We start from the raw sequence: 26,239 nt of genomic DNA on the forward strand, positions 1-26,239 counted from the left end.
CACAATACCTAAACAAGAGGAGAAATACACATCTCACAAAATTGACATTAAATTGTATCAATAAATGAAAATCCATTCCAAAACAAAGTATTCATATCTATACCATAATCCCCTTTTTACCTTTAAAAAGATATTGGTTGTGATCCTTAACCATTTATAACCAAGTCCATTTAAATGAAACCAAACATTTATAAACAATATTTGGGAATTTGGGCGTCGTTCTTTCCAAACTACTTCCTGCTGACAGGGGGCGCTGTCATGGGGGATCCTGAGAAGTTGCAGAAATCTTGGCTGTAGTCTTCGAGGCTGCTTTGTCCAAGCTGTTTTGAATGTTGGATCATCAGCGACTGTTTCAGGGGGCCCGGCTAGCTCAGTCGGTAGAGCATGGGACTCTTAATCCCAGGTCGTGGGTTCGTGCCCCACGTTGGGCGCCATCTGTATCGAGTACGGTTTTTCCGCCTGCTGCCCGGTCTTGTCCTGCTACCACGCCACCAGCCCCAAATAACACACAGAGACTCTGTATTTGATACAATACTGTTGGCCCGGTTACTTGTTACTTATCAGCTAGCTCTGCCTTTAATTATTAACCCATTTCTATGTATCTTCACATGGCCTTCTCTTACCGGGGAGGCGGCTGGCGTCCAGCTCTCTCCAGACTCTCCATCTTGACTCCTCCTTACTACTTCCTATTTCCTCCTTGTCTCCTAGTCCCTCCTATCTTCCTTTCCTATTGGCCAACAGTGCTTTATTATTAACCAGTATGAGAAACATATACAGAATGACATCTCCCATCAGCTGATGACAACCTTGAACCTCTGTCTCACTATTGCACATCATAAGCTATCGATTCCCACCTTCTATTAGCTGTAGCATCACCACCACATTCCAGCTCAGGGCAGATAGCCCATGTGTGAGAGGCTGCTTCCTAGAAGCATTCCTAATGTGAAACAATACAGTAGCATTCATGGTGGGAATAAAATGCTATTAGAGACATTTCAGTGTAAAGAGATTTGACATGGTGTAGGTAACACTTCCCTCTACTTAGAAACCTCCAGTCTTCATAGAAACACTCTGGCTACCGTTCTCATTCCTTATGTTTTAGGAGCAGATGCTACTATATAGGAAACAGCATGCATGAGCTACTGCCACCCAAGGGTCTGTGGCTTCATGATGCTGTGAGGGCCACAAGAGTTCCTTTTTCCTGTTAGTTTTTCATTCCTTTTTCTTTCTACTATCACACACATGACTCCTGTTGGTAGAATTCAAAACGGAAGCCAGTGGGCAATAGTGCCTAGGAATACGGTTGCCACTCTTTCTATTCCTGCGATGTAGAGAAGAAAGCAGAAGGACAGAGATGGTGCTGAAAACCAGTACAAGGTGTGTGTCACATCCTGACCTGAAGATGGGGAAGGGAGAAGGGAGTTCTGGGGAGGGCCAGCTCCAGTGAGTGGTGCGTCAGATCAAACGAAGACTCCTTCAGAGTATCTGCTGAAACTCCCATGTGTCCCAACACGATCCAAGAATGGAGTCATGTGAGGTGAATTCTGGGCGCTTGCTGGAAAACTCCAAGAAAACAAGACAAATGTCTTGTGATCGCAGTTTCTTCAAAAACAGAATTGTTCCTGGAATGTCTTTTTTGTACTTCTTCCTGGTGTAGAGCATAGGACTGAGTTTACTTCAGATTATTCATTACAACTGGCTGTTTTTATGTGATTATATGCATCACAGAAAACATGTTTTGCCACATTCACCTTGCTCTAGTGATTGAACACTTTACTCATGCAATTCTCCTTAATCCTCAGGGTAGTCAGATGTTCTGAAGTTGGCTATTGTATCAGACTTTAGTCTGTGTCATTCCTCTAGGTCCCACTGCCACTCTAGAGCAGCAAACAAGTGCCTCCATGGATAAGGACCTGAAGTTGGCTGCCAGATAAGAGAGTGGGGATTCTCCCGGAGGGGTTGAGTGAGAATAATGGGCAGAAACCAGGACAGGCTCTGCCTTATAGTGATCTTGTGATTTTTTTTTTTTAAGAAAGAAGAAGCACAACTATTAAAATTGCAACTATTAGATTACAAAATATTTATGATTATAATCCTTGGTTTCCAGAAGAAGGAACTTTAGATGAAGAAATATGGGGCAGAGTTCAAAAGAATATTGCAAAGACATATGAATAAGGAGGAAAGATTCCTGTTCAATTTTGGGTCACTTGGACACTGATTTGGATGTTATTAAAATATTTAAGGAAGATAAGGGGATATTAATCATGAGAAAGATATAGCTAATTTCTTGAATAAGTATAAACTGGATAACCAAATATTAAAATTGGTAAGAGAGGTTAAAAAAAAAAAAAGAGATCCCCCCCTCAGGCAAAATCAAAAGTTAAACCATCGCCACCCATGACCATGCCAGTGACAACTCTCTCAGCCCTGCTCCTTTAAGTAGGTGTCCACCACTGGCTGAAGGGGACCAAAGCATAGGGTGAGGAACTGATGACTAATCTAACTCTGAATTCTCTTCACTTCCTGATGAAGATTTAGAAGTGCAAATGCTAAGTTTGCAACTTATGTGAAGTAGGGCATGCAGGGAAAAGGAGCTGTGCTTGGTATTTCCAGTGCAATTTCAACATAACCAAAATGTTTATGTGCACCAACCCATCTATTTAAAACTCTAGAAGGAAAGACAGTGTTGGAAAGTGTAGCATGAAAAATAAAAGACCCAGAAACAGATATTGGGGTCCAAGCTTCAAGTTGAAGATCAGAGCAGCTAAGTAGCCAAGCCAGTAGATCTTATCTCTACCAAGCTGAAATGGCAATTCTGTTTACCTGTTTCCTCCTCCCTTTATTCCTTTCTCTGCCCAGACCTACCACTCCTGTCTTTACCTCCCTAGTGCTGGGATTAAAGGCTTGTGATCTCAAGTGCTGGGACCAAAGGCATGAGCTCTGTTACTCTTCAATCTTGTGTAGTCCAGGGTGGCCTTACATTCAGAGAGATCCATCTGCCTGTCTGCTGAGTCCTGGGATTAAAGGTGTTTGCCACCCCTGCCTGACCTCTATAGCTTGTGGCTGGCTTTGCTTTCTGAATCCTCTGGCAAGCTTTAATAAATCATAAATAACACATCACCACAGGGAAGTCCTCCCATATTATCTAGAGAGCGAAAGGAAGAACTTCAGCTGTTTGAATCCAGACTGAAAGAGCCTTTGGGTATCATGAGGATCCTTCACTGCCTTTTGAAGATGGAGGTTTCTGTCCCACCTGGTCCCACAGCCATTTAGCCCCAAATAAACACACAAATGCTATATTAATTATTAAACTGTTTGACTGATAGCTTAGATTTCTTATTGGTTAACTCTCTCTTAGTTATTCACCCATTTCTTTTCATCTATGTATTGCCACAAGGCTGCGGCTTACCCATAATCTGGCATGTTACTCCTTTGGCAGAATGGCATCTCTTGGTGGCCTCTCTCTCCTCTTCCCCACATTCTCCTCATCTCGTAGACCCGCCTATACTTCTTGCCTGGTTACTGGCCAATCAGTGTTTTATTCATCAACCAATAAGAGAAACATATACACAGAAGAACATCCCCCATCAGACTTTAAACTTATTTTAAATTGAATTGTACCCTACAGGTACCATAGCACAGGAGAACAAACCCTCGGAATGGATCTATTCACATGGTAAAGGCCATAAAACACTAACTTCTTACCTTACTGGTCTTGTTCAATTAGTAAATCAGGAGAGGACTCAGTGTCAACAATTATACGGGTTTGATCCTTGCTGTATTATATTACTCTTAACTAACATTAAGAGTGTTTTAAAAGTGTTACAGAACTCTATGGCTTTTCAAATTTTGTTCACAGATTTTTATAGAAGCATAGAAAATCATTATCCAACTGGTAAGCTATGGGATTTCTTTATATGAACTGATTTGTGATTACAAAAATGTCCAACCTTTTCCCAATACACAGACTCAATAAAGTACTTATTTTATTGATAGCCAATCTAAGGGTATAGGAGGGATTTATGGTTCAGACATTCATCAATCAATTAATACATTTCCCCCCTCATCCCAACAGGTGGAACTGGCTGTTTGGAGTCATTTTACAATTAACTCATAAATGCTTAAATATTGCTCCAGATTCTGCTTATGTTATAGGATTATTTCCACCAATGGACTCATGCACATTCTAATGTCCCTGGCTTTATTGCAGAAAGAAATAGGCAAGCTAATGCATTAGCCTGCTTTATTTTTACTTCTCCGGAAGAAAATTGGGAAGAGGTATGCATCTGCCATTGCAGATTGAAACATGAATTCCTTTTCAACTCCTCTGGCCCCAGGCCATCAAGACAATGGCATAGGGCAAGTAGACAGTGGGAGTCATCAGAAAGACAACACACCTCTGGCTGAAGGGCAAAAGGAGATATTGACCATATCATTAGAAGTTAGTTTGCCCACCTGGGACCAAGTTACGGCTTCCTCTGCACAAGGAAGAAATTATTCTATGAAGCACACAGAGCCCTGTGCCACCTGAGAATATTTTTCTAGCAATGCTATCTACTCTGACCTGCGTATCGTCTATGAGTGCTTCTGAGCTAACATATTGGTCTGATGTTCCTGATCCTCCTGTGCTTCAGCTTGTAGATTGGATGGATCCAGCTCTTGCTATCCTTACTAATGACTCTGTGTTTGATTGGACCCGGTGACCATAATAGACTCATTAACTCATCTGGGGAAGGAACTGAATTTAATTTTTCTTTGGGATTTAAATCACTTCCTATTTTATTAGGCTATCATAACATTTGCATTCCTATTAAAGACAAATGTAGGCTTATGTTCTACAAGAGAGCAGAACTACTAATTATAAGGGTCTCTTTTCAAGCTATTCTTTAGATTTTTTTAAATCTGATCCATATAATAATGTAACCAATAGTACTGGGCACAGTTTGGATCTCCATTCCTGGTGACAGAGTATTATATACAATGCTTCCACTGTCCTAATGTTATTCATTATGTTTATAATTTGCTTGCTTACAGATACTCATGCATCAAATGACAATTAGATTTATCTACAATCACTCTGGATAGCCTACATTTAGAAAATAAGAAAGGAGAAGTTGGAACACGTTTCAAGAATGGAGTCATGTGGGAAGAATTCTGGGTGCTTGTGAGAAAAGTCCAGGAAGCAAGACAAGAGTCTTGTGATCTCATTTTCTTCAAAACATGGACTTGTTCAAGGTGTGTTTGTGTTCCTCCCAGAGGTAGCAGATATGTGAGAGTTTACTTCAGATTGCTCATTGCAGCAGGCTATTGTTTTTGTTTATTTGCCTCTATGAAAAAAAAAACAACAGTTTTGCCACATGCAGCTTAGCTTTGTGATTGTACACTTTACTCATGTGATTCTTCTTAATCCTCAGAATACAAATTGTTGGGTGCTCTAAATAAAGGCTATTGCGGCAGACTTTAGTCTTTCCCATTTATTGACTCCATTCTCCCAGGTCCTACCATCTGTACAGGTTTGTTACCCACATGGAATTTTCTCCAGGTGATTATATGCCCCAATTTGAAGACTACTGGTTGGGGCATGCCCAACACGTGGCCCATGGGGCACATGCATCCTAGGGTAGCTATGAATGAATTCATCCAAACACAAAATCATAAACTGACTTAAGTGTTATGAGTTTTCCATGATTTTCTTTTTGGGTGGCTCTGAAGCATGAACTTTGTAAATGACAATGATGCATTACAATAACAAATTGTTAGATTACTCTCTAGACATTGCTATTACCAGAAAAGGCACATCCTCCAGCTAGTTTTCTCACAGCACCCTTGACCTCCTTATTTCTCAGGCTGTAGATGATAGGGTTCAGCATGGGGGTCACAACACAGAAAAGCACAGACACTAAGATGTCCATGTCCAGGGAGTAGCCTTCACTGGGTCTGTCATAGTTGAAGTTGGCTGTTCCATAAAAGACTACCACCACAGTGAGATGGGAGGCACAGGTGGAGAAGGCCTTTCTCTTGCCCTGGGCAGAGGGAATCCTAAGGATGGCAGAGATGATGAGCATGTAGGAGCCTGCAGTGAACAGGCAGGGGCTGAGGCCGATGGTGGCACTGGACACGTGGAGCACGGACTCATTGACAGAGGTGTCTGAGCAGGAGAGCTTCAGGAGCAGTGGGATGTCACAGAGAAAGTGGCTGATCTGATTGGGTCCACACAGGGTGAGTGTGGCTGTCAGTGCCGTGTGAGTCACAGAATTGACCAAGCCACACAGCCAGGACCCGGTCACCAAGCAGACACAGACCTTCACACTCATGAGAACTGGATACTGAAAAGGGCGGCAAATGGCCACATAGCGGTCATAAGCCATGGCAGCCAACAAGACACATTCAGTTCCTGCACATGTCACAAAGAAGAAGATCTGGGAGAGGCAGCCCTCATAGGAGATGGTCTTCTTCTCCCTGAAGAAGTTCACCAACATGACCGGAATGGTGGTGGATGTGTAACAGATGTCCAAGAAGCTCAGGTTGCTGAGGAAGTAGTACATTGGCGTGTGGAGGGCAGGGCTGACCCTGGTGGCCATCATCATGAGCATGTTCCCCAGGAGAGTTGTCAGGTAAATGGCCAGGAAGATCAGGAAGAAGATTCCCTGTAGGCTGGAGTGGTTGGAAAATCCCAGGAAGATGAATTCTGTGACATGTGTTTGATTGCTCATTCCAAATAGAGTCATAGCTACACAGAAAACAAAGGACTCAGAGTAAGTATGTGCTAAAGACACTGTCAAACACGTTTCTGAATTACCAGAGCCACGTACAGTAAACTGCGGTCTGGACTATGGGGAAAGACTTAGAAGAGAGTGTCTGCTGATTTCCCAGGGGTTTTACACAGCTGCTGATTGGTAAGAACAAATGTAGACTTGTGCAAAATCTACAGCAAATTTCTAACTCCTGTGTTTCCCTGAGTCTCCCATATCACCTCCTTAACCTAGAAAGTTGCTTTTAAAATCTTTGCATGTGTCTTACTTTATAACACAAAAGCAATTTCAAATCCATGTTGACTAAACACTCAGATGACTCCCTTCCTTTCACTATAAATCTTGGGAGGAGAATATGCACACAGAATGTCTGAGACCATTTCTCACTGCTTCTCCAGAATGGAATTTTAAGTCAGCCATTTAAGTAAGTTGATGTCATTTTTTATAGGAACTTAGATCTCTTCAGCATTTATAAGACATTTTAGCCAACTAAATTACTAATTTTCTCTGAGGTCTCTTGCACTTATCTTTGAGTCACTGTTGAATCATTGATTTCTGTCAGTCTTAAAGGCAAGAGGCATTGGGAACTATGGCTTGAACTCCTCCACCGGTTGTTTGCTGGAGTGGAGCAGTACCCGCTCCATCCCTCAGTCTGTTCACTGCATTGTGATATGGATGGTGTTTGTTACATAACTGTTGGAAAAAGAAACATGACCTTACCTTAATAATCTGTGTCTTTGACATTACTCTTGCTCACTATTCTTTACTGATTTGGAAAGCCCCTCTTATGCAGTCCTTTTAAGTAGTTTTGTGTTCGTGTGTTTTGGTGCTGGGGAATTAACTCCGAGTTTTGTTTTCTCCTCTGCTCCTGAGACCACATGCAGGCCCATCTACTAATATGTTTTTGTTTTTTTTTTTAAAACACGAGAACATATTTAATCTTCTAAAAATATTACTGAAATGTACTTGGATGGTTTAGTGTTTTTTGTAGTGCATTGATATTATATGGATAGAATTTTTGAATGTGGAAGCAGCCTTGCATTCCTAGGCTTGATCTCAGTGACTATGCTATGTCATCCTTCCTATATGCTTCTAAATTCTAGTTGCTGATTATTTGGTGAAGTATTTATATCATGAGAAATGATACTGGTGTACAGTTTATTTCTTGTAATGTAGTTACTTAATTTGTTATGAGGAAAATCTACCTATATAAAATGTCTTAGGTAGTTCCTTTAGATTTTTCTCGCAGATATTATATACATTTAATATTTTTGTTATATGCCTATTTAAATTCAGCAATGAACTCATGTATGCCTGGCAGGCATCATTTTGGAAGGTTTTAAACTTCAAATTCAAGTTGTCAGACATTCATAGAACTATGTAGACTATCTATTTCATCTTGAGCGAGCCTTTGAGTTCCCTATGTTGAAGGGCTAATGAGCATAGCATGGCAATAGCCCGTGATTGACAGTATCTACCACTTCTCTTTTGTTCCTGGTGTTTATAAATTGTGTCTCAATCTTTTTAAATAATTTGTATAAAGTATTAATTAATGTTATTGATATTTTGAAGGAACTAGTTTATCTTTGTTTTTTTTTTTTTTGTTATTTAATTTTGTTGTTGCTTCTTTGCTTTGATTTGTCTTAATTTGGCTTTTCCTCTACAGCTTTCTGATTTTAGATACAGGTTTTTCTTTGTCTTTTTCGGTGCTGAGAATCAAACCCAGAGTCTTGCATATGCTAGTGAAGTGCTGTACCACTGGGCTATATCACCAGCCCTTAAATTTTTAAAGTCAAGTTCTCACAGTATAACTTCAATGTGCTATGTAGCCCAAGATGGCTGGAGAGATGGCTCAGTGGTTAAGAAGACTGACTGCTCTTCCAAAGATCATGAGTTCAATTCCCAGTACACACATGGTGGCTCACAACAATCTATAGGGGAATCTTATGTCCTCTTCTGGCATAATGGTAGATAAGCAGATGTAGCTCAAGCTGGTCTTGAACTCTCAATCCTCTTGCCTCAGCCACCAGAACTCTGGGATTTTAAGTATGGAATTACATTATGTTTGGTTAAATATAAGCTTTCCTTAAAGATATAAAATTTAAAACTTGGCTTTTTGGCATATTGAATTATTTTGACCCCATCCAAAATATTTGAAAGTTTTCTCTGAAATGTTCTCTTTGTCTTACAAATTATTATAAAATGTATTGGTTTACTGTCTAAATATTTAGGGATTTCCAGGTATCTTTCTTTTGCTGTTACACCATGGTAGTTGAAGAGCTTCCTTTAACATTCCTTTTAGAACCTGCTACTGGTACACTCCCTCAGTTTTGTTTGCATAAGAAAATCCTGTGTCCTACTGTTGAAGGCTATCTTCTGAGTTAACGGGCCTATTGTTGTCTTGCTTTAGGGATGGTCATGGCATTGTCTTGTTGCTTATGTAGTTTTTTGATGAAAAGTTTGTTGTAATTCTTAAGAATGGTACTGTGTCAGCTATTTTTTCTTCTGTTACCTTTAAAATTACTTTCTCTCTTTCTTCTTCTCTCTCTTTTCAGTTTGAATATAATATACTTAGGCTTTTGCTTTTGCAGTAATCTTGTTTGGTGGTATCTGTCATTCATTTTGGAAAGTTCTCAGCCATTATTTCTTCAAATATTTCTTTTGCTGTGTTCATATTTCTCATCCTTCTGAAATTATAATTCTGTGTATTTTTGACAGCTTAATATTATTTCATGTCTCTTGTACATTCTTGTTTAAATTTTTAATCATTTCCTTTGCACTTTGGGTAATTTCTGTTGACCTGTCTCCAAGTTCGCCAATGCTTTCTTCTACTCTGTCAAACTTGCCAGTACATATGCTATCTTTTTCTCTATGTTGCTGCTCTTTTTCTGGTATTTTTAATAATTTAAAAAAAAATCTCTTTTGAAATTACCTATTTTATCTTACATGCTCTTTAGTGTTTCCATTATAGTCATTAGTCTATTAATTATTGAAAGTCTTTGTCAGATAGTTTGCAAATCTCTCATAGTTGAGTCTAGTTCTGATATATATCTTGTCTCTTTAAACTATTTTCCTTACTTTTAGAAACATGCACTGTAACTTTTAGGTTAAAGCTAGTCAAATTGTAAAAGACAGATCCCGAGGTTACTTTTTTGTGCTTAAAGATGCTCTTCCTTTTCGAGACACTTCTTATGAGATTTAATCTAGACAGTAGCTGGGTTAAATTTGAAGTCTGTTATTCTTGTAGTCACTCTGAATATGTCACAAGGGTCAGTTGGAGTGTACTTTACTCTAGTGTATCCATCCACATGTATTCTTCTACTTGGCTTTGGATATACTGGCTCCCCGTTCTCCAGAAATAATCTCTTCCATAGACTGTTTCCGCATAAAACAGGAGAGTCCTGTTGCAGGAGAGCCTCAGCCTTGGAATCTTCAAACCCTTCCTGGGTGCACAGCCTTTCCAAGTGATCCTGCCTCTTCTTCAGCTGTAGCACTGAACCTGGTGTGTATTCCTCTCCTCCCTCAGGGTTAGGTCTTGTTATCTGCTTGTTCTCTTTCCCACACACAGCAGTTCTCACAGCACCTTAATGTGACAATTTCTGTTCTCTTATTCAAAACAGTTCATGTTTAGAAATATGAACATGAAGTGTGGCTGATAGGAGTCTTGCCTTGTTCCATCCTCAGCCCCTACAAGAAACAACACCTTGAAAGACACATTCCCAGAATGCCTCCCTGTCTTCCCTGTGAGCATTTGGTAGAATTCATAGAGAAAAATTAAAAAGTGCACATAAACCATCTCAGATGGCTCTCAAGGACTCCATGTTCTAGTGTTAATCTGTATTTTGTCTAGGAATTCACCAATTATTCTTATTTGAATCTTATTACTTTGTGTGGCATCTAGTTCTTCTAATTTAGGTAAAACATACATGGATTATTTTGGTTGCTGGCGTCTCTCAGGATTTCAGTTTAGTTATTTGCTTTGCAATTTCAATTCTCCACTAAATCCAAGAAAAGATATTGATATGCATTTTCATCAGACTTTTTTGAGGTTGTCATAATGATGGAAACACCATTGTTTCTGGATCTCCAAATCTTCCATTAGAATCAAAGTCTATACAATAATTTTTGAAAGTAGCTTGGCAATTTCCAGTAAGTTACAAATATAGTTGTTCTATGACTTAGTGATTTCAGTCTTAGAATAGTCGCAGTAAAATGAATAGCTCACACAAAATCTGGTATGACATCTTGTAGTCCAAGAAAATGGTATGTCTATCAATAGAATAGACAACAAATTGTGGCATATTATAAAGTAGAATAATCAATGCAATTAAAAAAGCACAAAATACCGAAACATTAATAGCACTGTAAATCTAAACGTTTTTGTTGTATGAAATAAGCCAGCACTAAAAGTATAGATGTATTTTTTTTCCTTTAAATTAAGTTCAAAAGTAGCTAAATCTAAGCTATAATGATCAAGTATGAAAAGTGATTATTTCTAGAACTTGGAAATGGTGTTATTTGGAAAAGAGAATGAAGGTGTTTTCTAGATTGAGGAAAATGTCCTGTATCTTAATTTTGGTGGTTTATATGTGTAATATTTTATCAATGTATGCTCCTACAATTTTACCAAGTGAAAAGTATAATTTGAATTTTCAATATAAGATAAAGAGTAAAATAAAAATAGGGCAAATTTTAATGCAGTTTTCCTCCCAAGATTGGTTGGACCCAGGCTTAGTTTTTTTTTTAATTATTAATACTTTCTTTTCCTTTTTGGAGGGGGCATTATTTATTTCTTTTCTACCATAATTCAGTACATAACACACTTTACAAATGACATCTACTTCTTTCCTGACAATGATCTATTTGGGGGATTGAATGTGATTGGTGGGCAAATGGGACTCGGGTAACAAAGTCCCATACAAAGCCATGTTGTGTGTATGTGTGTAATACGCACATGCATATTTTGTATATTTCATTGACTAAGCAAGTCATGTCTGAGAAAACTGGTCCATAGCTAAGGGAAGGAAAGTTGGCCTCCCAGGTGATGTTAAGGTGGAAATCTCAAGGAAAGCAATATGGATCTAATCATCTAAGTCCAAGCAAATTCAAAGGACTTCTGTTGGCTTGATTGCTGCAAAGTGAGGATCCTGAGGTCTCTGAGATATCAGTGAACTTCTATGAGAGCGGCATTGCCTCTAGATTCTGGGTCTTGGAAGCCCCTGCCTCTGTATGCCTCAAACATTGAGAGTCCTGCTAGTTTTCCAGGAGCTGTTAAGCCAATCTAGCTTTATATTGCCATTAACCTTTATATTAATTCTTAACAGCCTTGTGAGTGATACTTAACCAAAATGTCATTGGTGGCCACTCCAGAGGCAACCAGCCTCTTGAGTATAGAAACAAAATGTGTGAAGCTCTGTCAGGCCTGTCTTTTTGAGCAAGGTCAATGAGGACAAAATCAGCTAAATATTTCTGTTGTAGGGATTCGGAAAATATTGTTCCTCTTGTATAGGCAGCTGACAATGTCTTGTGAGAATAGGCAGGAATACAGCATATCAACAGTAGAGGACCATAGACAACTCTTTAGATGGGGGCAGATTGAAAGTGGGGGACATCTGGAAGGAAACATCTTGAGTTTAAGAAAATCATCAGCTTTGAGAACATGAAAACAAACAAACAATCCTGCACATCTAGAAAACTCACAAACATCCATTCATTAAATCTTGCATGAAATTGTGAAACCCAATGACCAGAGTCCCTCATGGTTCCAGTGCCTCAGATACAAACTGCTTTATTTAGTCCAAGAGAATCTTCTGAATGCTAAAGCAAGAGCAAAATGAAATGGTCCATAACTAAAAGTATAGCATCTGGGAGCTCGGGGGGGGGGGGCAGAATAAAAACAACTTGGAAACACTGTAGAGTCCACAAGGACATGGGAGGACACCAATCAGTTTGGGATCACTTGTTAAAATGGGCATCGCATGGGATGTAGTGGGTTTAGGAGGACACAGTAGATTAGATTTGAATGATGTTGAATGCTAGTCAGTGCGGGATATTCACAAACATTACTTCCAAATAGGCTAGAATTGCAGATGTAGGTTTGAGATTGATCATCAAGGCAGCGGCCACAGCAGTGGGTAGGCCCTGAGGAGAGCAGATGGAACAGCTGGAGAGGAAGGCCAAGATGAGGGCTGAGAGTTTAACATTTATAAGATGTACTGAGCACATGCTGAGGAAGGACTAAACACACCAACTCGTCTAGGTTATCTGCGTGCATTGCGGTCCCTAAGTAGTCTCCCTAACTAATGAGCGTGTCCCTTGTTAACATTGATTTACAGTCAGTCAACACAAACTGCACTGGGACCTGAATATTCTCTTATTCCTATGCCATGCGTGATTTCTTCTGTCAGCTGCACAGATGAACTTCACGTTATTCTAAAATCAGTGGCAGGTATTTATTTTGTTTGTGCTTTCCATATGAAAACTACAGATAATGGTACCTCCTGTTATAGGAAGATGTCCAGATGTGTACACCGAAAGAAATCAAAGTCCTTAGCACATTTTCCCCTGGCTGTATCTTACTTCCACAACCTGAGTTGTGGAAATCTAAACTGGGAAAGTGTAAATAATCATTCAGGGTGTAGAAATAAATGTTTCTTCCTTTTGTTTGGTTTGAGGTAAGTTCTTATTATGTAGGACTGGCCCATGACTTAGAGTCGTCCTGCATCAGCTTCTGGTGTTAAAATACGGTTTCTGAAGTTTCACAGTCTACTGTAAAGTTCTTGGAAACTGCTAATTAGTTGCTGTCAATTCCTGAGGACTCCCTTCATGTGGCATTATGTGTTTGTATCTCTGTATTTCCACTGATTACATTAGCTAATCTAATTTCTCCTGGGTCAGGAATGAGGTGCAGTAGGTGGTGATATCCGACCAGTTTTCCTTATCCCTGATGCTGATTCTGTCAGCATAGGGCAACTAGGTTGAACAATCATCACCAAAATGTGACAGTGTCACCTCTTGCAGGTGACACTCTGAGACGATGCACACACATTCAACCCTTGGAATTTACACGCTGCTGCACAGTGTTCAGGGGCCCTGAGGGTAAGCAGTCTGCTCTGTAATAGTGACCTTACTTCCACAGTCATAGGATGTGTGTATGTAATAGAAAAGGGGATTTGAAAGAGTTTTCTTTTCTTCTCTTTTTCTTTTAAGATTTTTAATTTTCATTTCTGTGTGCATTGGTGCTTTTGCCTGTATGTATGTCTGTGTGGGTGCCAGATCTCAGATCTCTTGGAACTGGAGTTACACAGATACTTGTGAGCTGCCATGTGGGTACTAATAATTGAACTGGGTCTTCTAGAAGAGCTGCCAGTGCTCTTAACAATTAAGTCATCTTTCCAGCCCGAGAGTGAGTTTTCTTAAGGTATTTCAGTATATGTAACTGCCTGGCTTTTAAAAAAGCTTTGTATAATAGCGAATGGAGAGTGAAGTAGGAGAAAATGAGGGGGAGGAAAGGAAAACCTGTGCGACCAGGAAGATTGAGCCTGGTTAGGAATAGAAGACAGGAAAGAGAGAGAGAGAGAGACAGAGACAGAGAGAGAGAACATAAAAGAGGGAGCCAATATTGGTTTGAAGATAAAAATTGAACACAAAGAAAGGTCGAGAGAACTACAAGACTGCTCCCAACTAACAATCTCAGCTTCCGTGGAAAGGCTATCATAAATGCTCTTCCCGGTGAGTGAGATCAACAACTAACTTCTCCATGGAGCCCTCAACTAATGCCTGTTGAAAATAGGAGCAAAAATTAAAATTGAATTTAGTATAACTATCCAATAAAAAACTCAGTGTGTTACTTTGTTTTGTGTACCTGAATTTAGCCGGGATTTTCCAAATTGAGTGAGAATAAAGAATACAGTAAATAATAATATTGCGCCTAAATGCATATATTGTGATAATCTTTCAAGTGAATCATATCTATGACATATACATGCTTTGACTCATTGGGCTTACATATGAGATGATGATACCATTTTCATTTTTGCAAATAAAGAAACTGGGGTGCAGAGAGAGTTTATTTCATAACAATCATGACTTATGGCAATATTTTGCTAGGGATAATGGTATATTTGTTAACTGTTTTGTAGTCTTCAAAGCCCAAGAATTCTTATCTTTGGTTCTAAGAATTCAATGCACATGATTAATAGGCCAATACAGCTTTCATTAGAAATTCCAAGTTTTAGGGCCTTAAGGAGCTTAAAGTATTTAAATTTCAATAGAAAGTTGGCACTGAAGTTAAGCATAATTTTCAAACCTAAATATAAACAAACTGGAAAATAAATAACCCTAGAGGTCTTAAAAGACATTTTTTTTGCAATAAATGAAATTTTCTGTTGACTAACCTTAAGGGGTTCATTTCCCCAAAGGAAACAAAATGGGCAAGAACGAAACATGAAACTGGTGACTGTGAAGCCCTTACAGAACATTAGGGAAACATCTATTCATATTTGCTTCCAGTAGCACAAAGCAATGATTAAAAACTTTAAATCTAATTCTCATAGTCCAGTAAATTGCTGACCTACTTAGAACACACACACACACACACACACACACACACACACCACCACCACCACCACCACCACCAACACCACCACCACCACACACACACACACACACCAATTTATCTAATTGAAAACTTAAATGATTTCAAGTGTTTGTAGCAAAGTTAATGTATTCTATGGATTACAAAAGCTATTTTTGGGGGGTGCTGGGCCCAGAGATCAGTGTAGTTCCATTAACATGGGTACCAAGGACCAGATGGAACCTTCAGCAATCATATTGCAATGCTACTGCTCTACCTTAAATGCTGGTGTAAATCTCCTGCAGCGCTCATGGGCTCTCAGGTGAAACTTATGCAGCTGGTCCGAGGACCACACATTAGTAGGTGAGCCTGGGTTGGTCCCACCTAACAGGCAGAGCTGCACCTACTAATAACCAGTGGGTTAAAAGTCTCAACGAATTCACAACATTTCTCAGAAATTTATGCCAGCATTTAATTTTTCCAGAACTTCATACCTCATTTGTGCTTCTCCATGTATGTGGGGGAAAGGGAAGACAAATAACTATTTCCTTTGATATGTAAGAGCCTTTGAGCTACAACATTCTTCAAATTATGAGTTCTTATTTCCTTTCAGCTCTTGTTCGCAATCTTTTCCTGATATGGATTAAGTCTCAATTTAAATCTATCCAGTTCTGCTGTAGTGTCTAATGTAGCCCTATGCTAGTATTATGAAGAAACCCAGGGTCTGGCCCTCATCCTTGATCCCATCTAATAGGAAGATAAAACACAATTTGAAGCATGAATCTTGATGCTACTTTGTGCAATTTAAAGTTATTGCCTGTTTATCTTTTGCTAGAGAGCCCCTACTTGACTACCTCTAGAAATAGTGCACAGATTTCCTGCCTGAAGCCCCACATTCCATCTTGAGTGAAAACTTCTTGAGGTCTAACCTTGGCTTTTTAAATTCTGCATGGAAAAAACTGAAAAAGGCCTTGTGTGAATGAGTGCTCAAGGAGTCTGATGAATAAAGATCTATCCAGCACATTTCTGGACTAGAGATCTCAAAAGGTTCTTTAAGGACAGCCTTGAGTGACCACTAGAAGATTTGGACAGGGATTTGAGAATGCTGGGGGATGTTATTCTTCAGCAGTTCTCATGCAAATATCCTATAGACCTGACTTAATGGCTGGTGTGGACATAAATGTGGCTCTGACCTTTTGGTCTGTGAGGGACTTAGGTCTAGTCCCTCCCAAGAGAACGGTTCTAGTGGAGACTGGACTGTCTGGAGGCATTGACTCAGTTCCCAACTGAAAGCAGCAACTCTGTTTTGTGCTTTCCCAATTGACAGTCATTTCACAGAGAAATGATTGTGGATGAAATGATTGAAGAGAAACTCCAGATAGATGACATTTCTAACAACAAGGATGTGGGGTAAAATCATTCACTCAAGAGCTTGGGGATTTATTTATGGATGCTAATAATCTGCTTGCCACCCACAGCCTAAAGCATCATTGCATTTCAACAAAAGATGAAACTCGTAGCTGAACAAATGAACCCAATGGTATTTTTGTAGACTCTTTTCGGGTCTTATTTTGCTTCCCCCCCCCATGTCTTATTGGTCTTTCGCATATATATATATATATATATATATATATATATATGCATGCCTGTTTTTTGGTGAATGTGTGTGTATGTGTTTCATGGTTTTGTTTTATTTTTTAAAGAGGGTGAGAGATAGAGAACATAAGGTTAGGTGAGTAGGGAAGTTGGGAGTGAGAACGATTTGGGAGGAATTCGAGGAGGGCAAAATATGAGTGATCAAAAGATACTATATGAAAAATTTCAATAAAAATACATTTTAGTTGGTGGATAAATATATTTCTAAACCCATTTGTACAAAGTTAATTATATTTTCTTAAACAAACATCTTGCTTGCATATATTATCATGCTGTATAGGATCCTGGTGTAAATGTGTCCCCGTGCTTTCTCCATGAAAATTATTTCTTTCTGCCCTGATTTTCAAAAGCAGAGGATAAACACTTAGCATTGTATGTTATTAATTACAAATAAATTTTCCACTCACACTATTTCACTTAAGGAATGCAAGCATCTCTTGGGTTTTATACTAGGTAATCTCTGAAGTGAAATCCACTCTGGTTTTGTAGGCATCATTGCAAAACTTTATACATATACAGAAGGATATTTAAAATGTCATTACATAAATGTCACCAAAATTGTAATGGAAATACATATAATATCCTGCAATGTTTTCATAAGGGGTTAGCTATATCTGGATACTTGAAATCTTTTTCAATAATGACAGTAAATAAAGAAATACACTTACTTTCTACTCTTGCCAAAAGCCTTAGATTTCTGACTTTGGTGTGGGGTTTGCTGCTTTTCAAACTAGTACCTACCTTGAAAATATATTCTTTGTTAAAAGCTGATAGTTGACCTCCAAGCATCATGAAGGAGATTCTCCATTCTGGAATCTTCACAGAGCACATGCATCGCCTGACACAGGAATTGGAAATCCTTTGCTTTCTCCACAAGTCACATTTCCAGAATGGCCATTTATAAAGGCCCAACCTTTTGGGAACATCCCATCTAATCTGTCTCTGAGCAGCTGTTCTGGGACTCCTTGCTGTGCAAGCACAACTCAAGGGCAACAGACTGAATAGAAATTGGAGAAATGGAGAGCAATTCTCTCTTGGATTCATTAAGGTCTTGGCAATCATCTTTCCCAAGTATTCAGTGAGGGGATCAGTTTCCTATCTCTTTTGGGACATTGGTAAATGAAGTCCACTTCCAGATTTTTGCTAAGAGGTGGTGGGCTGCTACACGCACGAGGCTGGCTTCCCCTTACATTAGAGAGAGATGTAAGCACAAATGTGTACTTACCTAGACAGGTGTCTGCAACTACAGTACTGCAGCATACCTGCTGTCTTAGAGCTCTATCATTCTTAATTAGAACTGGACATGATGTTTCCTGACTTCTCTGTCAGTACCCACGATGCCATTACCCACCCTGACTTTTGGTCCCTCTGTTTCTCATGACCTGTTGATTCTGTTACATACTTTAAAGGAGAGAAGGGCAGAGCCATCCAGCAGCTGGATGGAGCACATCGGGGCGGGGAGGGGGCGCAGGGGAGCCTGTAAGGTTTTAAGTCTTGCAGTATTTTACTGAATAAAAATAAAACATTAAGCCTTGCTAAAAGTCGTGTCTCTAAAGCTCAACGATCTCATTAATACCTCATTTTTTATACATGTGGTGGCTCAGCAGTCAATAAATGGGCAAATGAACTGAACAGACACTCTCAAATAAAGAGGTACAAGTGGTCAATCAAAAAAAAAATCATGTATTTAGCCAACAGAGAACTATAAATGAAAGCTATAATGATATCATATCCAGTCAGGATGGTTTAGAATCAAGAAAACAAACAAGGAATAAAATAAAATACTGCCAGGAGTGCAGGGGGAAAAGAAACCTTATACACCATTGCTAGGAATGTTAATCAATTATTCAGCCATGGAAGTTGGGATGAAGATTCCTCAAAAACTTAAAAATAGAACTTCCTTATGATAAGTTTCATTACTTCTGACTAAATATTTACAACTAGATGTGGGTTATTTATACTTCTTAAAGTATATCAAGTGTTTATTATAGCACTATTCAAAAAGCCAAGTTGTGGAATTAGCCTAGTTGCCCAAAAGATGAATAGGTAAAGAAAATGTGGTATATATAAACAATAGAGTTTTAGTCAGAAATGAAGAATGAAATTCTCTGTTTTCTGGCAAATATGTTGAACAGGAGACCATCATATTAAGAGAACTAAGACAGTATCACAATGACAGTTATCACATATTTTCTTTCATACTTGGAATGGAGAGACAGGACTGAGAGGAACAAAGGAGATAGATAGAAAGGATTATAGAGGCTAGGGATGTAGCTCATTGGTAGAGTGCATATCTACCATGCACAAAGCCCTGGGCTCAATCCCCATGTTTACATAAACTGGGCATGATGATGCATGCCTATAATACCAGCGCTCTAGAAATGAAGGGAGGAAGATCAGAAGTTCAAGATCATCCTTGGCTATATAGTGAGTTAAGGTACATGAAAACATACATGTCTAAGAAGTCATAATGAAACTCATTAGTTTGTATAATTAAAACATGCCAATAAGAGGCTAATAAATAAAAAGCCCAGTGTCAGGAATGGGCTATCTCTTTTGCAATTGTTGACCACTGATGTCTGATAGATCTCCAAACATTACAGACTATTGCCAGTGCTATTAGCCCCCCAGAGCTTGATAGTGAGAATCTATTGTAGAAGACACCATATACTCGCATCTTAGAATAATGAAATTTCAAGTTAATATTGACCTGGAACTTAATCACTACCAGCTGACTTTAATAATGCCAGAAGATGGTGTGCATGCTATGGAGGTAAAAAGGAGTCATCAATATTTACCTATCTGTGAACCCTGAGAGTTGTGAAAACAATTTGCCTGGAAAGGCATACAAACAGCTGCAATAGTGGCACAAATGTTATGGGAATAACCAATCTATTTATGATTGGATTTAAGTCCTGTTCTACAAGTTAAAACCCATTCACAGCATCTGTGGCTAGGTCTGTCATAGGCCCTAGGGGAGAACCTACTACTATTAGTCTGATAAATGGACATGCTATTAAACCAATTCTAAATTACTTACCATTATAGACATAGGTTAACATATCACTAAACCCTAATCAGAAAAACTTCTACTTTCAATAGGTGATGATTAACACAGACCCATAACAGGTCAAGGTGCAAAGAATTAGAGATTTTGGAATGTTCAACATAAATGGGATATCTGTATCATATCTCCTCCCAAAGCTCAGAGATCATTACAGAAGATGAGGCAGACAGAGCATAAGAGTCAGCGGTGGTGACAAGGCAATGGTGTTTTCTGGACATAGCTGGGAAGCTGCATGAATTTACAGTGGTAGTGACAGCATGCACAAGATCTGTGCAAGCTCAATACAGCCCAAATCCCAGCATGGAGAGGGGGTATAGCTATAGAGCCCTACCCCTAGTCAAGGAGTTATTGGCAACTGATAGCTTCCAGGGAAAGGAAAACATTTTCTTTAAGAGTGATGCTTTTGGTAAGACACACAAGAATATATGGGTGGCACATATCGAACTTGATAGGTGTTAAAAAATCAGGAAAAAGTAGACAGAAAATAGAGTAGGTAGCTCAAAGGGGTGTATCTAGGAGAATGTGGAAGAGGGTTTAAATGTGATCAAAACACATTGTACAAAATTATCAAAGAACTAAAAAAAATGTTTTAATGTACTAGGAAAAAAGAAAAGACAGGTAAACAATCTAGTTGTTGATCTCACTAGAGAAGCCATGCGTTTTAATAAACTTCCTCACAGCACCCTTGACCTCCTTATTTCTCAGGCTGTAGATGATAGGGTTCAGCATGGGGGTCACAACACAGAAAAGCACAGACACTAAGATGTCCATGTCCAGGGAGTAGCCTTCACTGGGTCTGTCATAGTTGAAGTTGGCTGTTCCATAAAAGACCACCACCACAGTGAGATGGGAGGCACAGGTGGAGAAGGCCTTTCTCTTGCCCTGGGCAGAGGGAATCCTAAGGATGGCAGAGATGATGAGCATGTAGGAGCCTGCAGTGAACAGGCAGGGGCTGAGGCCGATGGTGGCACTGGACACGTGGAGCACGGACTCATTGACAGAGGTGTCTGAGCAGGAGAGCTTCAGGAGCAGTGGGATGTCACAGAGAAAGTGGCTGATCTGATTGGGTCCACACAGGGTGAGTGTGGCTGTCAGTGCCGTGTGAGTCACAGAATTGACCAAGCCACACAGCCAGGACCCGGTCACCAAGCAGACACAGACCTTCACACTCATGAGAACTGGATACTGAAGAGGGCGGCAAATGGCCACATAGCGGTCATAAGCCATGGCAGCCAAAAGAACACCCTCTGTGCCAGCACATGTCACAAAGAAGAAGATCTGGGAGAGGCAGCCCTCATAGGAGATGGTCTTCTTCTCCCTGAAGAAGTTCACCAGCATGACCGGAATGGTGGTGGATGTGTAACAGATGTCCAAGAAGCTCAGGTTGCTGAGGAAATAGTACATTGGTGTGTGGAGGGCGGGGCTGACCCTGGTGGCCATCATCATGAGAGTGTTTCCCAGGAGAGTTGTCAGGTAAATGGCCAGGAAGATCAGGAAGAAGATTCCCTGTAGGCTGGAGTGGTTGGAAAATCCCAGGAAGATGAATTCTGTGACATGTGTTTGATTGCTCATTCCAAATAGAGTCATAGCTACAAAGAGAACAAAGAACCCAGAATAAATGTGCTGGAGGCACTGTCAAACATGTTTCCAAATTGCCAGAGCCATCTCCAATGAAGAGTCATAAAGGAGTCTGGATGGGGGCGGGCTGTGGCGTTAGCCTTAAAGTGACCATTATTATTGGTGGAGCCAACTTAGCCCCAGGACTTCCCACAAGTGTGCATGGTTGATGATGGGTGAGAATAAAGGGATGCACAAGGACAGCCAACATTAATTCCCCAATGACTGCCTTGTTGTCAGCTCTTTGTCTCACAGTCTCAATACTACCCTTCCCTTACATTATTGTCCTTTTATTTTAAACCTAGTTTTTCTCTAAAAGGCATGAATTTTCATTGCAAAAAATAATCACAAGAATTTAGTCATCTACTGGCCACATTAATGTTCTTCTCAGCACATTGCATTGTAGGGTCTTTTTCCTTTCACTTTACACATAAGTGTGTGTGTGTGTGTGTGTGTGTGTGTGTGTGTGTGAACCTATATTCATGGATAGGAACATGTACACATATTTGTGCATGTATATAGAAGCCACAGGTAATCTTGGGTGTAGTTTCTTCAGAGCTATCTACCTTGTGTCATGAGGCAAGGTCTCTCAGAGGGACTTTGGGTTGGCTGATTAGGTTAGACTGGCTAGCCAGTGAGGCTCAAGAAGCCTCCTGTGTCTGCTCACTGAGCATTGGAATTACAAGTGCATGCCACCAATCCCTGACTTTTTTTTTTTTTTTTTTTTTTTTTTTTTTTGATATGGGTTTGAACTCAGGCTGTCACACTTGCATAGCAAGCACCTTACTGATGAGTTATATATTCAACCTTCATTTAGAGTCTCGATCTCAGCTTAAAACTGTAAAATACTATTACAAAGGGAGAGATAACTGATTATTGATACACCTGCATTCACAAAGCCTCAAAGACAACACAATATCTTGGAGTAAACCTAGCCAAGGAGGTGAAAGACCTCTACAGTGAAAACTTGAATTCTCTGAAGAAAGAGCCCGAGGAAGTCATTAAAAAGAAAAAGGCATCCCATGCTCATGGACTGGTGGAATTACTGTGAAAATGGCCAACTTACCAAAAGCAATTTACAGATTGTGTGGGTTAGTTCTATGTTAGCGCAACACAAGTTAGGGTCATTGAGAAGAGGGAACCTTAACTTTTAAAATGCCTTCATAACATCTGGTGGTAGGACATTTTCTTAATTAGTGATTGATGTGGGAGGGCCCAGCCCATTGTGGACCCTGGGCTGGTGTTCCTGGGTTCTGTAAGAAAGCAGCTGAGTGAGCCAGAAAGCAGCACCTTCCATGGCCTCACATCAGCTCCTGCTTCCTGGTTCCTGCCCTGCTTGAGTTCCTGCTCTGTCTGTCTTCAGTGATAAACTGTGATAGAGACGTGTAAGAGAAATAAACCCTTTCCTCCCCAAGTTGCTTTTGGTAATGGTGTTTCATCACAACCCTAGTTAAGACAAGATTTAATGCAATTCCAATGAAAATCTATATAATATTCTTCACAGACTAAAACAATGTAAAATTCACACGGACCCAGAAAAGATAGCCAAAGCAGCCCTGAGCAAAAGAACAGTCACTGGAAGTGTTCCCATTCCAGATTTCAAGATATATGAGAGAGCTATAGTGATGAAAACAATGGTATTGGCACAAAACAGACTTAGAAACCAATGCATTGTAAGTACTTATGCCCACAGATAAGTGTAGCCCTCACCCCTCATCAAATTAACTCCTTCTTACAGCAGATGGTGACTATTTCGGAAAACCACAAAGCCACATTGAGGTACTCAGCCTCAAATGACATATCTACAACACAATCCCCTACATCTAAGACTCAGAGGCCACTGAGGAGGAGGGAACACAAAGATTATAAGAGCTGCAAGACTGGGTCACCTTCTGTGAGACTGTACATGACAGGACAGCTCCACTCAAGATATCTCAACAATGTGGTCTCCTAAGCAAGGGCTGAACAATGACAACACCATTGACAGCATGGATGGAAGAACCCTTCCAGGGCCTCACTCCTGGATGAAGAGCTACAAACGAAGGCAGTCATTGACTGCTGAGAGAATCTCCAGGGATGAGCCCCCTGACTCAGCACCAAAGGGTCAGCTGTAAAAACACAAATATATAAGCAACACTAATGACATTGGGCAGTGGTGATGTACGCCTTTAATCTCAGCACTTGGGAGGCAGAGGCAGGCAGATCTCTGTGAGTTTGAGGCTAGCCTGGTCTACAGAGTGAGTTCCAGGATAGCCAGGGCTACAGAGAGAAACCCTGTCTCAAAAAACCATAAACCAAACCAAACAAAAAAGCAAAAAACGCTAAATGGACTTAGTTGGTTATGTATATCAAACGTGTAACAATAACAAAAAGAAAAAAGGCCAAGAAAAAAAGAAAGCAAAGAACTACCCATGTTGGTGACGATGTAGGGCAAGAAGATGTCTTGACTGAAAGTGGCTTTGTAAATTGGTGCAGCCACTATGGAAATCAATGTGAGGGCTTCTCAAAAAAACTAAAAATGAAGCTGCCATGTGACCCAGCCATACCACTCCCAGGCACATACCCACAGGACTCTAGATAGCACCCAGAGGTACTTGTGCATCATGTTCATTGACGTGCTAGTCCTAACAGCTGGGAAAAGGAACCAACCTGGATCTCTACCAGTGGATGAATGGGTGAAGAAAATTTGGTGCTGATACACAATAAAAATCTTATTCAGCCTTAGGGAAAACTGAAATTTTCAGGAAAGTGGGCAGAACTGGAAAACATATTAAGCAAGGGAACCCCAGGTCATAAGGAAAAATATTGCACACTTTCACTCACGAGGGGAGTCTTACCCCTCATTGTTAGATATGTGTGTCTGTGTGGGAGTACATAAGGGCGCAGGCCAGGGAACTAGGAAGGGGCCTGTAGGATGAAAGATGAGGCTTTAAGGGAGAGAGTGGAAATACAACAGCACACAGGAGATAGGGAGGTGGACAGGGAAACCCCAGGGGCAGAAGGGTACACCCCAGAAAGAGAGGCAGAGAGAACCAGCTGGAACTAAGTATGTATGAAGAAGCCATAAGGAAAACTGTTAGCTGCCAAACTAATGAAAAGGTAAATAAACACTAATGACAATAAGAAAAAATGAAACAAATGAACAAAAAAATTGGATCTTATTTCAGTGATAGAACAAGCCTGAGGCCCTGGGTTCAATTCTTGGCACCAGAACCTTGTGGAAATAGATTTTCCCATTTTACTTTATACGAAATAAAAATTTTTTAAAGGAAAGGAAAAGCAAGAGGTATTTTTTTTCATGCAGCGTTCCTTTTGGGTTGATCAGATGCAAGTCTAACATAATTGGTTAGAGGAAGACCTCAATGTTTTCCACTTTCCTCATCTCCCTCTTCCTCCCCACAGGGACAGCTCAGTAGTTTACCCACCCCCCTCCAGACTACTGTGACTGTATTTGAATCACTTCTCTGCCCATTGTGTTTTCATGTATGTACAAACAAACCTTACTTCCCTCATCGAGATTAATTTGGAGACATAAACGTCGTCAGTAATTCTGTGAGCACTGCACTAAATAAGACACCCCCCTCCTAATGTACTGGAGATATTTTTACTGGGCACATTTGTGAGAAGACAGTAGGTTGGCGACCCAGGAAATATTAGCAGCGGGAACCAGAAGTAAAATAGACAGCCTGAGTTTGTTCAGTAGAAGGCGAGAGAGTCTTTTGTGTTTAGGTGTATAGGAGAAAGGCCCCAGAGGTCTCTGGGATGCTAGACACCTTCTCTGTGAGTCACTGGTATTACAGCGCTGTTTGCAGTCCCATCACTTAGCCACATCCCTGGTCCCTGGAGTGTTCTGTTGATTGCACTGAGCTAATGTGTCAGCCTGACTGGTCTCTGTCAAATTCCACAGCTAATTCTAAGAAGCCCAGTGGAGTTTTGCTTCATATACGATCTCCTTTGCTACCCCTGAGGAGTGAACCAATGAACAGGGCAGGGATGCAAAGGCTGTGTCAAAACCACTCTGTGAGCAAAGTTCTATAAAATAGCTAAATAATAATCCCGCGGAGACCTATGAAAACATTGGAGATGTTTGGATGCTTAAAAGCCAGCTTTTGGCATGGTAATAGGAAAGATGACCATGGAATACCAGTTATGACCCGAGGATACTCGAGGTGAGGGCAACTTGGAGGGACCTGGGCTTGGTTTTTGGAAATCTTCAACTTTGGGAAATGGGCAGGAAACACAAGTGTAGCCAGACATAGAAGCTTCCATGTGATCCCAAAAGGGACATACAGTTGGGAAACCACCCCAGAGGACCTTGAGGTCTTTAATCCAGAAATGTCATTTGAGAACTACAACATGGAATGGTCTGTAGTTGGAGCTGCCTGTCGGGCTTTGGAGTTTGGAGAGAATCTCTGAGCCATAGTTGGCAGAGGGGGAGCCAAGGTGGGAACACTTTAAAGCCCGTGAATGGTTAGGACATAGTCAAGGTCTGACTATGTCCTAACTATGTCCTATGGACAATGGACAGGTTGAGCCATTGGCCGCATCATTTATTAAAACAGATATTAAAGA

At 40.2% G+C, this 26,239-nt stretch overlaps 2 protein-coding genes and 1 non-coding gene across 3 annotated transcripts; 1 reads left to right on the forward strand and 2 right to left on the reverse strand.

Moving 5' to 3' along the window:
- Positions 1 to 359: 359 nt before the first annotated feature.
- Positions 360 to 431, forward strand: Trnak-cuu (transfer RNA lysine (anticodon CUU)). Its single transcript has one exon. It is a non-coding gene; the product is annotated as a tRNA-Lys (tRNA).
- A 5,337-nt stretch (positions 432 to 5,768) lies between these two features.
- LOC127233005 (olfactory receptor 5V1-like) lies at positions 5,769 to 6,728 on the reverse strand. The gene has a single exon (XM_051199335.1). The coding sequence runs from the start codon at positions 6,726 to 6,728 to the stop codon at positions 5,769 to 5,771; it is 960 nt and encodes a 319-aa protein (XP_051055292.1).
- A 13,949-nt stretch (positions 6,729 to 20,677) lies between these two features.
- LOC127232969 (olfactory receptor 1052) lies at positions 20,678 to 21,637 on the reverse strand. The gene has a single exon (XM_051199282.1). It carries the CDS (start codon positions 21,635 to 21,637, stop codon positions 20,678 to 20,680), a length of 960 nt encoding a protein of 319 aa, XP_051055239.1.
- Positions 21,638 to 26,239: the final 4,602 nt, after the last annotated feature.

Source organism: Phodopus roborovskii, unplaced genomic scaffold (assembly GCF_943737965.1).
Source record: "Phodopus roborovskii unplaced genomic scaffold, PHOROB, whole genome shotgun sequence".
NCBI classification, from domain to species: Eukaryota; Metazoa; Chordata; class Mammalia; order Rodentia; family Cricetidae; genus Phodopus; species Phodopus roborovskii.

What these genes read in the sequence shown, in the direction of transcription:
- LOC127233005 (XM_051199335.1), bottom strand. Translation starts at nt 6,728, where the DNA reads ATGACTCTATTTGGAATGAGCAATCAAACACATGTCACAGAATTCATC.
- LOC127232969 (XM_051199282.1), bottom strand. Translation starts at nt 21,637, where the DNA reads ATGACTCTATTTGGAATGAGCAATCAAACACATGTCACAGAATTCATC.